Raw genomic sequence first — 15,963 nt, 5'->3', positions numbered from 1 at the left:
GTCTATTTATTTTCCAATTTATACGGATTGGTCGAACAACTTTTCTGAAATATCTAATTTTATCGAGTGTTTTAAAATTTTCATTTTGAACCAATTCTTTTTTTTTTTTTTTTTACTTTGAACCAATTCATTTGAAATTTATATTTTTATCTCAACTTTTGAAATTTATAAAAATAACTCACCTAAGCTATATTTTATTTGGTCAAACTATCCAAACACAATTTTTTTTTATAACGAAGCATTTTAATCATCTATCAAACAAAAGTATTTATAAATTAAGGGAAATTAAATGAAACATTTAAAAAATTTAAAATTCTAGAATTTCTATTATCTCATTTAAACACACATCAAACAAACCAAAATAATTTAAACACATCAAAGAACTCAAGAGCGTTTAAATTTAACATTTGATAACTTTTATGGAGAGTTTGTTGACCATTTACACACCAAACAACAATCTTTCATACTACTTATTTTTTTCTCAAAGCTTATACATTTCCTCTGTTTCAAAATGAGTGTCGCTTTAGCCAAAAAAATTTGTTTCAAAATGAATGTCGCTTTTAGTTTCCAATGCAATAATAACTTTTTCTTTTCAATTGTACCCTCCAATTAATACTCTGCACACTACTTCCAAAGTATTACTTTTAAAACTAACCAATAGTTAATAAGGATAATTTGGTAAAATAATCATTCTCTTTCTTTTAATCATTGCATTTCTTAATATGTGTGTAAACACCTAAAACGACACTCATTTTGAAACGGAGGGAGTATTTTTTTAAGGGTCATTTTAACTTGTGCCCTTAGGGCACATTGTTAAGCATTAATGTCATTCCATTAATGGTAAGAATTTATTGAAAAAAGATTATATTAAACATTTTGAGCAATAAATGAATACAATTTCCGATACATAATTTCTATTAGTTGAATTCTTAACATGTGTCCCAAGGGCAATGGTTAACATTACCCTTGTTTAATTACCAAATGTGTCTCCAAATTTTTCTTGGGAACTAAAATGAAGACTCGCTATTACATTAATCTAAAAGCCTTGATTAACATGATGAAACATTTCTTATGACCCAAAATTCTTTTGAAATTCCAATCCAAAATTCTTTTGGCGCGAGGGTGAGTGTAGTCTCACTCTCACATATTATCTCATCTCAGTCAGTTACAAATATTCAAGCAATAGCGAAACCGCACTTCTCCTTTCTTCTTTCTTTTTCTTTTCACAGCGAAACGACAATGACAATCTCTCAAAACGACGACGACGATTCTTTCACAAACGACGATCGACGCATGAGTCTCATCGACGTTTCTTCCGCCGACGATTCTCTCATCGCCAACCCCTTCCACCATCACTCATCAGGTTTCTTTTCTTTTTCCGAATTTCTTTATACATATTCCAAATTTCATTTTCTTCTTACGCTTCATTTGTTCTTGTTTCATTAGAGTTGTTTTCCACTTCAAATTCGAGAGACGAATTCGATGATGCTGCTACCAAATTCAAAGAGTGGGAACGGGAACCTCAACCAAAGGAGATTGATGAAAACAACAAGTTTAATTTGCGCCAGAGTATTGCTTGGGATACTGCTTTTTTCACAAGTCCTGGTAATTTAATTACTAATTATTATTATTATTAGGGTTAAACAATTTTAGTCTGATAATTATCTCAAATTTTGTTGCAAATTACAAGACAGAGGACTAGAAATGTGCAATTCTGTAATTTTTAGTGAAAAGGAAGAAAAAAAAAATGTAAATTTTATAGGGAATAAAAACATATTTAGCCCTTGTTATTATTGGAGTAAATCAAGAATTCGCCCCCTGAAATTATAGGGGTGGTGCATTTACTCCGCTGAAATTTGGGAATAGACAAGAAAAGACCCTGATTTTAAATGACGTCTAACTTGTAACGACTAGTTTGACGGCAAGTGATTCAATTCATGGACTAATTTGCGAGTAAGTGGTATAATTCATGGACTAATTTACTAGTAAGTGCTATAATTCAAGTTAGCATAACTAAATTGCTTGAAATAATTCAAAATTGGGTTTTTTTTTGCCTATTGGCAAATTCTAGTGGTGTAAATGCTTGACCCCTCTACCATTTCAGGGGCAAATTCATGATTTACTCATTATTATTGTTATATTGATTAATGATATCATTGTTGTTATTGCCATTACTACTATTTTTTTGTTGAGTGTGATTCACTGTAAGAGACATGCATGTTCAGGTGTTTTGGATCCTGACGAGTTGAGTTGTATGATTGAGAATGTTGAGAAGGGTGATAAGCACACATCATCATTACCGGTGATTCAAGAGGATGTTTCCGGGTCATGTGAGTCTATCTCTACCTTGAAAAGCAGCAATAGCTTGACTCAGGAGAGTCTAGAGGATGATGATTTGTTTAAGGATGTAAGAGCTTCGATTCAGAACTTCGGCAGGATGTCCGATTTGGCAAGAGCAAACAGAAATGTTCCATCTAGGTTCCAAATTGGTGACTGTAAGTCTTTCACTGCACCTTGAACTTTGTAGTTAGTTTGTATTGGTTGGCATCCTTGCAATCTGTTTACTTCTGTTTGAATGTCCCAAGTTTTGAACTGTGATGATGAATGTCCAAGTTTTGAATTGTGATGATAAATGAAGCATGAGTTTACAGAGTTAGATAGATTGGTTTTAGTAGATTTTTTTCTCAATGGAGAATCTTGTGTGATCTATGCTTTGGCCGTTTGGCTGCCTCAATCTCCACTGGCTAATAATGGCTAATGTCAAAAGAAACACATACATTTATCATAAGTATCAGTTCCTTTTGCTGCTATCCTACTATACCACTATGGTGTAGCAGAATTTGGAAAAACTACAATTGTTCCACTATAGTTGCGCTATAGCACTGTTGCGTAGCAGACTTTTAACAACCTGATATTTTCTGCTATTCGCGAGAGACTGTATTATCAGTAGCTCATCTTTTTATAACTTACCAGTTGCCATGTAAAAGAAAATATGTCCCAACTTGAACACAATGAAGCAAGCCAAGGAAGCTTCTTACTTTCTGATGAGTTCAAAGCTACTAGGTTGAATTTTATTTAATGTACTCTGCCTATATTATAATGCATAGACTTATCTTACATTAGTCATATTAAGTTTTTCCAGCTACTCCTTTCAGCTTTGAAAGAGGTTGGCATGACTTCTTGTAAGAAGGTAAGTGGATTAGTTACAGACCAGATTTTTTGTCATAGAAGTTTGGAGTAATTGAAAAATACCTGTAATGACTATGAGTTTTGGATGAAGGCCCCAAGTTCTAAGAATCCAAGTGCAGGCATGAATGGCACAGGGAAGTTGACAAAGAAGATTCCTATTTCTCCACACCTTTCATGGGTAAGCAGCTAAAGAGAAATTTCAAGAGAACTTGTGTTTCAGTACTGATGATTGCTAATGCATTTGCGTGGGAGGCAATAGCAGTTCAAGGAAGGTGTTGAGAAGGGTGATAAGCATGCATCACCATTACCGGCGATACAAGAGGATGTCGAGTCATGCAAGTCTATCTCTACCTTTAAAAGCAACAATAGCTTGACCCAAGAGAGTCTAGAGGATGATTTGTTTTAGGATGTAAGAGCTTCGATTCAAAACTTTGGCAGGATGTCCGATTTGGCAAGGGCAGACAGAAATGTTCCATCTAGTTTCCAAACTGGTGGCTGTAAGTCTTTGTCTGCACCTTGAACTTGGTAGTTAGTTGGCATTGGGTGGCATCCTTGCAATCTGTTTATTTATGTTTATATGTCCAACAGTCCAAGTTTTGAACTGTGAAGATAAATAAAGCGTTTGACATGCTAAATAGGTTGATTTTAGTAGATTTTTTCTCCAAGGTGAATCTTGTGTGTGCTTTATGTTTTGGCAGTTTGGTTGCCTCATCATCACTAGCTAATGGCTACTGTCAGAAGAAGCACAAGTATTTTATCATATTCCTTCATTGTTGTTGATACCTTCCCTTCTCAGCAACAAAAAATAGAGAATTACAATAGCCACTCACACGAAAGCAGATACATATAGTGTTGTCATTTTCCTCCAGAGACCATATTATCGTTCATCTTGTAACTTACTGATTTCCCTGTAAAATAAAATATCACTAAACTCAAACTGAATGATGCAAGTCAAGGAAGCTGCTACTCAGTTTTGTCAATCGCGGATCGCAAAAATAGATTTTCATTCAAATTCCGCTGCACAATAGTGTTATACCGTCGTTATAGCCGTTATTTGATAATGTTATGTACTAAATAGTGTATTGCAGAGCAATAGCATTGTGTTCAAATTCTGCTACTATGTAGCGCTATAGTGCCTCTATAGCCACTATTTTAGAGCATTGCTTCTACTTCTATCTTCACACAGAGCTGACAGTGATTTCATTATTATCACTATAGTTCGAAATTGGTTTAGGACTTCTAGTTGCAGGGATATGAAATGATTTTATTATCTTTTATCTTGCCCTGTCACTTTCTGATGAGTTCAGAGCTAGTAGGTTGAATCTTGTTTAATTTATTCTGCATATATTCTAATACATTGATTTATCCTACATTAGCCGTATTAAGTTTTTCCAGCTGCTCCTTTCAGCTTCGAAAGAGGTTGGCATGGCTTCTTGTAAGAAGGTAAATGATTTAGTTAATAGTTATAGACTAGATTTTTTTTTTGTCATAGGAGTTTGGAGTAATTGAAAAATAGCTGTAATAAATCTGGATTTTGGATGAAGGCCCCAAATTCCAAGAGTCCAAGTGCAAGCATGCAAGGCACAGGGAAGTTGACAAAGAAGAATCCTATTTCTCCTCACCTTTCACGGGTAAGCAAATAAAGAAAACTTTCAAAAGAACTTGTGCTTCTTTACTTATGATAGCTAATGCATTTTCATGGGAGACATCATATAGATCAAGAAATTGAATTTCAGTCGCTTCATATCTGTCATTCTATGTTTTTTTTCTTTTATCAAAGAAACCTGTTGCTAGAAGGGAAGAGCCATGTCTTTCAAAGCAACGAAAGACACTAGGAAAGTCTAGTCCAAGTTCAACAATATCATCCAATAGAAGTTCCCTTGGTGATCTTCATGTCAAAAGCGAAAAGGACAAGGCAAATAAAAACAATTGTGGTTAGAATTTGCTTTAAGCATGATTCTTTTTTCCTCTTCTTTTGTTATATTATCAAATTCTGTGATGGTCAATTTGGCATTGTTCTCAACTGTTGTTCACTTTTAATTTTATTTGGCCTTTTTCAGGTAAGGTCAATTCTGTGATGAACACAACTGTCATTAAGGGTTCTCAAGTTAATGGACGTCAACCCATCACATCATCCAAATCCCCATTAGGTCTATCAGTTGCTACAAAAACAAAATCAACAATTTCCCCATCTTCCAGCTGCAACCTATCCAGTAATATTAGCAAATCACCATTGAATTCCTTAAAAAGAAAAGTTGATGCTGGAACAAAAAAGTCACCCTCTTCTTGCTCAGTTGTCAGAACACCACCAAGAATTGCTTCAAGAGATAAAATTGGGTCTAGCAATTCTAGTCTTTCAGGCTTGGTTTCTGTCACCAAGTTCTCTTCTAGTGTTTCGCCCGCAAACTCTATTAGTGATTGGTCTTCAGAGTCATCATCATCAACTTCTATGACTAAATTTAGGTCTAAAAGTTCAAGGACTACCTTTCACAGTAGCTCTAGTAGAATGCACATACCAAAGAAAGGTGCTACACCTGTTTCAAATTCTCAAAAATCTCAAAGTGGTTCATGCTTAGAAGGGAAGGAGAGTAGGAATGCTGGATCCATCGGTCAGTGTGTAATGGCTACTGCTAAAGGAATGGTTCTTACCCCCTCTCCCAAGAAACCCTTAGGCCTCCGACAGCCATCACCCAAGATTGGCTTCTTTGACAGGGTGAGTGTTGTTTTATTTGTGTTAAATAGACTCAGGAACTGATTTTGTCTGTATAATGTTCATGGACATGTTATCAATCTTTGTATGGCTAAATTTTAATTAAGCCACCTAGCTTAAAAGTTAAAAGCAATGTATTGGTTTTGCAAGAGTGGAATAAATGTTTCTGGACATGGTGTTTTTTCCCTCATTGCTTTCTTCATCTCTATTACATCTCAATCTGTATAATTATGTTATGTAGGGGAAATCGTCAATCCGCAGTCCATGTGAGAGGATGCAACCACACACTGTTGCACCACAAGGAAGGGTCATTCCTTCTGAAGCACAAAACAAAGCAAGGCTTGGAAAGCTACAATCACCAAGATCAATCATACCAACTGAAAACAAAGAGTTCATTAACCAGCAAGATTTGCATCCAGTTCCTCTTAATGAATCATCAGATGTTAAGACTTCTATGGCTTTGCCGTGTGTCGAAAGCTCTGCTGTTGCACCCATGGAAGTTCAAAACCAAATGCATCTTAAAGCTGGTGTAGGTAACTTGGATGCTAATAGCACCATGGTCGAAGGGCACATTAGAGGTGTACAAGATCTAAATCTTGGCTTTACACAGGGAAATTCTCAGTATGATTATCAAGTTGATTGTTTGAGCAGACAAGTTGAACTTATGGATATAAATTTGAAGAGACAAACATAGCACAATGGTGATCATGTTTCTTTCTCTTAGCCTGATAAATATAACAGGATGGTGTTGTCAAATGCTAACTCATAAGGTGATTAATGATTCTCCTAGGTGAGAGGAAATCTTGAAGGGTCCTTGGTCCTTACTTCATTTACTCGACTTATTTCCCCAGCCAATTCTGATATGTAAGTTGCACAAGGAGGTCCTTTTTTGTGTGAATCAAGGTCATTTGATGTCCATAACACTGGGCAGTATAGATGGCTTCTATTACTTCTATAGAATCAGTAAACATTTTGAAGAACCTAGGATTAACAAACTCAGTCGTCCCACATAGACCAGTAGTATGCATTTTATTTTTTGTAAAGTAGCACACATTTGAAATAATCATATTTTTTCTTTAAAAAAAAGTCTTATAAGTTGGAATAAAGTGAATGATATATTTTTGACAAAGAATCAACTGGGTGACAGCGGCGAAGCTAGCAATATTTTTATGAGGTGGCCACGTATAAAGATTTTTTTTTTTTTTAAACTAATCTAACCTAGTAGGCAAACAAAAAAATCACAATAACTATTACTTATATAAAATGTTTTTCATAAAATATACTTGATTCAGCATGAACAAATTATACCAAAAAAATGCGGCAACAACAAATTGTACCAAAAAAGGCCATAGTAGAATAGCGGATTGTATCAAAAAAGCTACAACAATAGAAATAAAAACTAATAGTAGCTATTTATGAAAATTGAACTCGGCGGCCCTTCAAAGACTCAAATTCATCCATAATTGCATCTGAGTTAAACTGACTTGCAATGTCTTTTTCAAAGTAAATAACCAAGCTATTTAAAAGAAAATCATCACTCATTTTGTTTCTTTGTTTGGTCTGAGATTTTTCGTTGATGAGAAAGCTCTCTCTGTTGTCGTTCTGGAGACTGGGGTGTCAAAACAAGGCGAATATCTATCAATTAAACTAGGCGAATCAATCTATCTACAATTGAATCATTTTATTTGTTAAATAAAGTAAAGATTGTTATTATTTATTATTTATCTCTTTTGGGTGTTATTCTTCCGGTTCCTATACGGCATGATTAAATAATTTGAAGTTCGACAGGAAGTTAAATAAAGATGAAAAAAATTATTTCACTTAAAATAAAACTTGGGGTAGCCAGATATATATTATTAGGGGTAGCTAAATATAAAAATATACCTACTCGCTCAAAAAAATATTTATTTTTGGGGTAGCCATGGCTACCTCTTCCTTATACTACCAACCGCCCCTGAGTGATGAATATTAATTAGCTGGATTAAATGTACATTTGGTCTCCTTATTGTTCTTCCTTTATTTATTTATTTTATTTTTTAATTACACTATTTTGGTTTCGTGAACATTTAAGAATTCAATCAACCACTATTTTGGTCATTGTGACAACAATTACAAATAATCACAATTTTTGTGATTAAATTTTTTCCGACAACAATCCAAAAATTTAACTTCTTAAGAATTCAATCAACCACAACAATAATAAATTTTTCAGAATTCAACTTTCTCCAAAAACATGCGTATATAGCCTACTACTGAAACAACTCCCTACATCTATTTTCATTATTTTTAAATAACTACATATATTTTCATAAATGCGTATCTTTTGAATTTTATATAAAACTAACTATACCACGGCACAGATAGTGTAAATATTTTTTTTAAACTTTCAATCAATTTTAATCGTTGGATTACTAAAAGTTTCGACTTTAATCATATCTACATTAAAATCTAAATGAACTTGTAATCGTTGACCGATAAATGTTTTATATTGATGGGATATATAAATTAATTAAAAGGAGCCGTGGTGTCCCCTTAACTCAATTAGTAGTAAAGACATTACATAATACATGCAGATGTTGCAGTTCGAACTTTAAACATCTCACTAAATTATGTGATTTCTACAAAATAAAACTTATGATTGGGAAACATTGCTTATGAAGCACGAATGTAGACACTGTCTTGTCGGTGTCGGATGCGTTGTCCGACACCAGAACGTTTGATCGGAGGAGTGTCTGTACTTCATACGTAATTTTCATTTTATATTGCTCGTGTTAGTACTGCTCCGATTCAAATCAATTAGAAAAAAGAAGGAAAATGTTGTTTGTTGCGAATTGCGGCTTTTGAAAAACAACGACCGTGTAATTACTTCCTCAACTGCATCTTATCTCCCATGATTTATGCTCAATTGAAGTTCAAGGTTTGACTAACAGTATAACAACACTGCTTAAAAAAATAACACAAACCAATCTTAACCATAAAAAACGGTTCAAAACTGATATTTTGTGCAGTGTTTGGTCTACCACAGAACTGAATTGCTTACTAGCATAGGTTTTGTCATTACTCATTGGTATGTTGTTCCATTTTAATGTTCAACATTCTCATTTAGTCATTTTCTCAGTCACAAAACCCTTACCCCTATGTGGAGGTTGGAGTTTCTTATCATTTTTCAAGGGTAGTGTTAAATTGTGCCTTTAGGGCACATGTTAAGAAATTCAAAAGAACAAATATTCTCTAAAATTTTGTGCATTTAATTGATTAAAATGTTAAAGATTAAATACAATGCTGATGTAAGATTTTTCCTACATGTCATATAACTATGTACACGTGAGTATATATAGGATCGTTTCCACAGGGAGTTACGTTAATCATAAGCATTTTCACAATAGTTCACATTAAGGGTTTGGATATAATTTGTTTGTTTGTAACACTATATCCATAGATTACAAAAGTAAAAACGAGAGGGTATCGAACTATTTCGCTTGCGGTATAAGATAACGAGCAAGCATAACAGCAGCAATCTCTCGATCGATTAACAGATTCTAGCTTTATAACCAATATTATTACAATCATTTCTACAACATCCTTCGTGTCCAAAGCGACATCGTTATTTCCAAGTTAGCGTTTAAACATTCGTGTCCAAATTCCTTAAACGATAACAAAGTCGATCGGATAACTTAATCGACCGTGTCTAGCCTGATTAAGTATCCGAAAGCATTAAAATCTTGATTAAAAGTAATTATCAAAGGTTTACAAACTTGTCAAGAGTGATATAACATAAGATAGATTGTTATTCTAGTTCTAGATTCAAGAGTTTGTATCCAAATCATCTTGAATCTCTTTGAAAGCATTAAAAGCAAGAATAACAACAATATTGAATCATTAAGCTAGAACCTTATATATTAAAAGATCAAAAGATTACATAATAGCATGGTTGTTACCTCAATACTACAAAGACGGTGATAGTTACACATAGACATGTAAACTAATGCAAGGAATGAAGGAAAGATGAAGATTCCATGCCAAGATCCTTGATGTCTCAATGAATCTAGGGTTGAATCTACTCCTTAATCACTTGCTTTGTGTTTCTCTCTATGAAATAGCTCTAACCTCTCTCTAGAAATGTATAAAATGTTTCAATGGAATAGTGAATGACCTAAAAGAGAGGTAAGAATGCTATTTAAATGGCCTTTGTTTTTGCACCTACGCTAATAGCGCAGATTACGCTAATAGCGTGGTATGTCGGCCTATAATCTGGCCAATGGGCTTGTGCCACGTTGGCCTTGCCCTGCTTCTACGCTTCAACTACGCTAATAGTGTGGTCCTCTGGAGCTTCTACGCTTATAGCGTAATCCACGCTAATAGCGTGTTTCTTCATGACAGCCACGCTCCAGGTGCGCCTATGGCGTAGCTCTCGGGAGCTTGTATGCTAATAGCTCAGAATACGCTATTAGCGTACTCTTCAATAGTGCTCCAGATCCTACGCCCCAGGTACGCTAATGGCGTATCTCTCTGACCTTGGGCATTTCTTCATCACGCTAATAGCGTAGGACACGCTAATAGCGTAGGACATTGAACTTTGACATTTCTTTATCCTTGCTTGTATTTTCCTGCACAAAAAGGGTAGAATAAGGCTCAAAAGCATAAATGACATATTTACACAATAATTGGAGTTTTCCATAGAGAATCTTGCAAAACAAGTCACTAAAATGCCTAAACTCCTATATGAAATATATCACTTTTAAACACTTATCAAACTCTCCCCAACTTGGCTTTTTGTTTGTCCTCAAACAAATCAATTGAAAAGGAAACTAACAAGGCTTTGGACAAGGTTTTCAACATGGTGTCAAACAATTCAAAACAAAAATAAACAAATGGTGATTCAAATATGATCGCGTGGATAAGCATGAATTCCTCCGCTACTCTAGATTCAAACTAAGAATGCGAAAAATGTCATAAGCACAACTATACATCATAAACTTCAAAATATAAACATATCTATCTATGAACCACACCTAACACACTTCTTTAAAAGTAAATACAATGATATGATAACAATAAGTGAGGTAATGAACACACATCCAACAATCATGCTAACATCCTATTTAAGTTAGGTGTCCATCCAAATATCGTCTCAAAAAGCATAAAAGCATGGATCAAAAGGTCTTGCAAGGGTTATAACTTGGCCGGGCTACAAAAGAAATGTCATATGTGGGGCAATTGATCAGAAAGCCTATCAAAGAGGAACATTTTTTTGTATCACAACTTGAAATCCATATACTTCCCTACCAAGAATTACAACCTTTGGTGATTAACAATCAAACTTATAACCTTGACAACTTATTCTATTTTTGATTTTTCTCTATCTTTTTCTTTTCTTTTCTTTTTCAAATGTACAATTTTTTTTTTCTTTGATTCAATGTTGTCAGGTTATGTTAACACTTTCACCATAAACTTGACATATAATGCCTCCTTTTCTCCCCAACTTGAATACAAGAAAACTCTAATTGAATGTTCCCCTATCCTAAGGCAAGGGACAAAGTACAAAGAGGTTAAGGGTTCAACAAATTAAAAATTATCAAAGTCCTTTCAAAGACAAGCATGAACTGGATTTATGAAAAATTTCAGACAAATTCACTAAGCATTGTGCTTATGAATATTGACAGTTCATGTTTGAGGACTTGATTCATTAGGCTCAGATTGGGGTATCAGATACTCGCTCTTCTCACAGGTAGGCTTTATGTGGTCAAGTAGGTTACTCTCAATTCAAAAAGTGCCTTGATCCTTTCCATGCTTTCAAACAATTCAAAATAATTATCAGATTTAACATAACTAAAACAAGTTAGACGGTGATTATCGGTCTCCAGCATATATACAACAGATTGAAGCTACCTCACATTTATGTTAAGTACTAAGTGGTTCAAAGATATTTATGTTTATGAAAAGACTTAAATGATATATATTTTGTGCAAAGTACAAATTTCAAATTCTTATTAAAAACCTAGAATAACAGGAAACCAATACCTTAGCCTTACGCTTTCTCACAAGTAATATCATTATCACTCACCTGCTTTTGCTCAAACATGGCTCCATGGAGCACTTTAAAATTTATTGTTCATGAGCAATTTTCTTTTGAGAGACACAAGCAAGATGCAAACAAAAATTTCATTCAAAGCATAAGTTAAAAACCAAAAAGCTAAGTTATTAAACCAAATATAAAGTAACAAAGTAACAAGTCAAGCACTAAAAACCACAGTGCTTGAAAAGTACAAAATACAACCAAATAAACAAATGTTCCAACATGAAATAAAAACATAGAGTTTGAAAGCAAAAAGAAAAACATCACTTAAAACCCAAGATATCACTGATCATCCTCTCCAGCATCATCCATGTCAAGATCCTGGTACACATCATCACCATCAACTCCATCATCATCCGGAGTAGCCTCATCATCCACAGCATCTGCCACCCCCACATAAGGACTTGGCCTGCCCTCAGGCCAATGAACATAGCTCTGGTACTGGTCAGGTGTCATTACCGGGTAATCAGCATTTCCCGGATACATGTGAGCATTGTAGAGGTCCTGGTGTATGCCCATGTTGCTCCTCCAAATTGCCTCATTCTGATCCATTAAGAAGCTATTCTGGTCCCTCACGTACTGGTTATGCATCTGCTGCTCCAGCATAAAGGTCTGCAAACCTGAAAAATCAAAAGAACCAGTGCCCTCAGATGGGCCAGCCTCATCATCAGAGAAATGGTATTGAGCTGCCCTATTCTCTGCTTTCACCCAGGTACGGATAGAAGTGTCAGTAATGGTCCCCTCAATGTCTTCATCAAAGGGTCCAGAAATGGGCACTCCATAGACCTTCAGCAATCCCATGATAAGTCCCGGGTAGAACAAAGCAACCTTCTTAGCACCTGTGGCAACCTTCAAAGCCACAGCTTTCATCTCATTGGCTATGATGCGAGCAATATCAACATGCACTCCTTTCATAATGCACCAGATGAGTGGCAGAACGGCTTTTGGGGCATCGGATGTATGGGCTCTAGGAAGGGCATTGTGGACAAGAAACTGGAATACTAAGCGGGCCGTAGCGGTCATCTCCTTTGTGAGAGCATGTCTAACCTCTCCCTTATCATTCTTTACAAGGCACCTACCCTTGTTCATGATATCCCGCTCAATTTGGTCAAACTTCCAGTTCCCCTGAGCATTTCTCCTAGCATAAGTACGTAAAGTGGGCATAGTGGGATCAGGTGAAGGCTCAAGGTCTAAAACATTGTCAAGGAAATCATTAATGGAATCCCTATCAAATGGGATTTGCTTCCCTCGGACATAAGAAGTCCAAGAGAAAGCATCAGCAAGGGTGGTTGGGGAGGCATCAGGGACAGCATTACAGTAGAACTCCTTGATTAGGTCGGTGTTAATTTCAGTACTGGGAACAAGGAGTTTGGTCCACTTGCGACCAATGAAAATGTGGAGCAAATCAGAGAATTCACCACCTGGTTGAATGTCGAATGTTTTCTCATGCCAGGTTTTGTACTGAACCATCTTTTTAAACCTGGCAGAGTGAGCAGAGGTGGGAAAACGGTTAGGGTTGACTGGTGGGGCTGAGGTGGAGGCAGATTTGCCTCTTGGACGTTTGGTCCCGGTAGTTTTTTCAACATTTTTCGGTGCCATCTGCAACAAAACCAGGAAACACCAACATATTGCATAGAAAATATTAGCACAAACTAAAATTGGTCATTTAAAAACATCAAAAATTTTGAAAATTTGGGCAAGTATGAAGAACTACGCTATTAGCGCCTGCCACGCTAATAGCGAAATTTTCTGGAAAAATTTCGCTATTAGCGTAGATTTCGCTATTAGCGTATTTCTTCGTACCTGCAATTTTCAAATTTTCAACATTCTTGTTCCTGCAATTTCTCAGCACAAACCAGCAATTATCAGCCTTAGGGTTCATCCTATGTCTCTAAAACACACTAGAATCTTGAAAAGGAATCAAAATCACAACAATTGCACACAAATCATTCAAACCCCTGTTTTATTGAAAAATTTACAAATGGGTCATAGATCCAAAACAGAATGTTTGTTGCATGTGGGTTATGATTCTTGTTCCTTTTCAAACTATAATCAAGGAAGAACAATCTCTACTCACAAATCAAAACTCTAACCCTAACCTAACCTAACCATTTAATCATGTCAAAATATGGATTTTTCTCAAATTTAAAACAAGGAAAGGATGAGAAGATCAAACCTGTTAATGCAGAGAGAAGCAACACAAATGCAAGATGAGATGATGCAAAATGAATGCTTGACTTGAATTGACCCAAAATGGAATGGGTTTGATTTCTAGGGTTAGTGAGTGGGAGAGAAGTTTTTGTGTGTGGTTATGAGAAAATGAAGGAATGAAACCGTAAAAAGGGAAAAAATGAGGAGTTGTGGGAAGTTAAGGGGAGTTAATCCCCTGGGCCCACAAATTTTTTTTTCTCCCACGCCAAACTCACGCTATTAGCGTGGCTCTCTGGAGCTCCCACGCTAATAGCGAAAAATACGCTAATAGCGTGAAGCTTCATGATCAGTTTTTCAAAGTTTTTCATTTCTGCTTTTAAATGCTTATGTACTACTACTATATGCAATAAACATAAAAATACTTACAAAACTGGGTGTGCCTCCCAGCAAGAGCTTGTTTTACGTCCTTAGCTTGACGCATTTTTAAGAAATAATGGCTCGATTAGTGAAATCGTCGTCAAACACCGATCAATTTCACCACCGAAGTAGGGCTTAAGTCTCTGCCCATTCACAGTCCAGTTGGCTTTTGTGACTGGATCCTTAAGCTCAACAGCTCCATATGGTTTGACCTCTTTAACCATGAAAGGTCCGGACCACTTAGACTTCAATTTGCCCGGAAACAGTCTTAGTCTTGAATTGAAAAGTAACACCATTTGCCCCGGCATGAATTGTCTCAGAATGATCTTCTTGTCATGATACTTCTTGGTCCTTTCTTTGTAGAGCTTTGAAGATTCATAAGCTTGATTTCTCAATTCTTCAAGCTCATGCATTTGAACTTTTCTTCTTTTACCGGCCTTCTCTTGATCAAAGTTGAGGAACTTCAATGCCCAAAATGCTTTATGTTCGAGCTCGACCGGTAAGTGACAAGATTTACCATAGACCATTTAGAAAGGAGTGAGGCCTATAGGAGACTTGTATGCAGTCCTATATGCCCACAAAGCTTCATCAAGTTTAGCCGACCAATCCTTCCGAGATGTAGAGACCGTCTTCTCAAGTATTCGTTTGACCTCCCGGTTGGAAACTTCGGCTTGTCCATTCGTTTGCGGATGATACGGTGATGCTACTTTGTGCTTGACTCCATAATGATCTAGTGCTTTGGCAAGTTGTGCATTGCAAAAGTGTGACCCTCCATCACTAATGAGAACTCTTGGTGTACCAAACCGGGTGAAAATATTCTTTTTTAGGAACTTCACTACCGTCTTGCTATCGGCTTTAGGCGATGCCACGGCTTCCACCCACTTTGAAACATAATCAACAGCTACCAAGATGTACTCATTTGAATATGATGAAGGAAAAGGGCAAACAAAATCTATACCCCAACAATCAAACACTTCCACTTCAAGGATGAGTTGTAGAGGCATCTCATTTCTTTTTGACATTGATCCGGTTCTTTGGCATTCATCACAATGCTTGCAATGTGTATTGGCATCTTTGAAAAGAGTTGGCCAATAGAACCCAGATTGAAGTACCTTTGCGGCTGTTCTCTCCCCGTTGAAGTGACCTCCATAGGGCGAATTATAACATTGCCATAGGATCTTCTTTGCCTCTTCATCATCCACACACCTACGCAAGAGATTGTCCGCTCCAATTTTGAACAAATAAGGCTCATCCCACACAAAGTGGTTAGCATCATGGAGGAACTTCTTGCGTTGTTGCCATTCAAAATCTTCCGGAATGAACCCGGTTGCTTTGTAGTTCACCATGTCGGCAAACCACGGTCTCACATTGATTGCTAGCAACCGTTCATCTGGAAATTCTTCACGAACTTCCGGTTCAT

General features: G+C 36.1%; 2 protein-coding genes across 2 annotated transcripts; one reads left to right on the top strand and one right to left on the bottom strand.

Annotated features, from left to right (window-relative positions):
- Positions 1 to 1,002: 1,002 nt before the first annotated feature.
- LOC146956099 (uncharacterized) lies at positions 1,003 to 7,031 on the top strand. Its single transcript, XM_085726671.1, has 8 exons — positions 1,003 to 1,363; positions 1,447 to 1,605; positions 2,226 to 2,495; positions 4,598 to 4,632; positions 4,734 to 4,820; positions 4,970 to 5,123; positions 5,250 to 5,902; positions 6,141 to 7,031. Exons 1-8 carry the CDS (start codon positions 1,072 to 1,074, stop codon positions 6,591 to 6,593), a joined length of 2,103 nt encoding a protein of 700 aa, XP_085582797.1. The 5' UTR covers positions 1,003 to 1,071; the 3' UTR covers positions 6,594 to 7,031.
- A 5,046-nt stretch (positions 7,032 to 12,077) lies between these two features.
- LOC146956098 (uncharacterized) lies at positions 12,078 to 14,312 on the bottom strand. The gene is made up of 2 exons (XM_085726663.1): positions 14,152 to 14,312; positions 12,078 to 13,574 (listed from the first exon to the last, which is right to left on the bottom strand). Exon 2 carries the CDS (start codon positions 13,572 to 13,574, stop codon positions 12,258 to 12,260), a length of 1,317 nt encoding a protein of 438 aa, XP_085582789.1. The 5' UTR covers positions 14,152 to 14,312; the 3' UTR covers positions 12,078 to 12,257.
- Positions 14,313 to 15,963: the final 1,651 nt, after the last annotated feature.

This window comes from Medicago sativa, chromosome 1 (assembly GCF_051527215.1).
Source record: "Medicago sativa cultivar Bolivia chromosome 1, Bolivia_mono, whole genome shotgun sequence".
Classification (NCBI taxonomy): domain Eukaryota; kingdom Viridiplantae; phylum Streptophyta; class Magnoliopsida; order Fabales; family Fabaceae; genus Medicago; species Medicago sativa.
The sequence above is the reverse complement of the archived record's forward strand: the minus strand, read 5'-3'. Positions and strand labels throughout refer to the sequence as shown.

Bases quoted from the DNA above. Each gene is read 5' to 3' on its own strand.
- LOC146956099 (XM_085726671.1), top strand. From the start codon at position 1,072: ATGACCCAAAATTCTTTTGAAATTCCAATCCAAAATTCTTTTGGCGCG. The intron at 4,633-4,733 runs GTAAATGATTTA...TTTTGGATGAAG, and splicing joins GCATGGCTTCTTGTAAGAAG to GCCCCAAATTCCAAGAGTCC. The intron at 4,821-4,969 runs GTAAGCAAATAA...CTTTTATCAAAG, and splicing joins TTTCTCCTCACCTTTCACGG to AAACCTGTTGCTAGAAGGGA.
- LOC146956098 (XM_085726663.1), bottom strand. From the start codon at position 13,574: ATGGCACCGAAAAATGTTGAAAAAACTACCGGGACCAAACGTCCAAGA.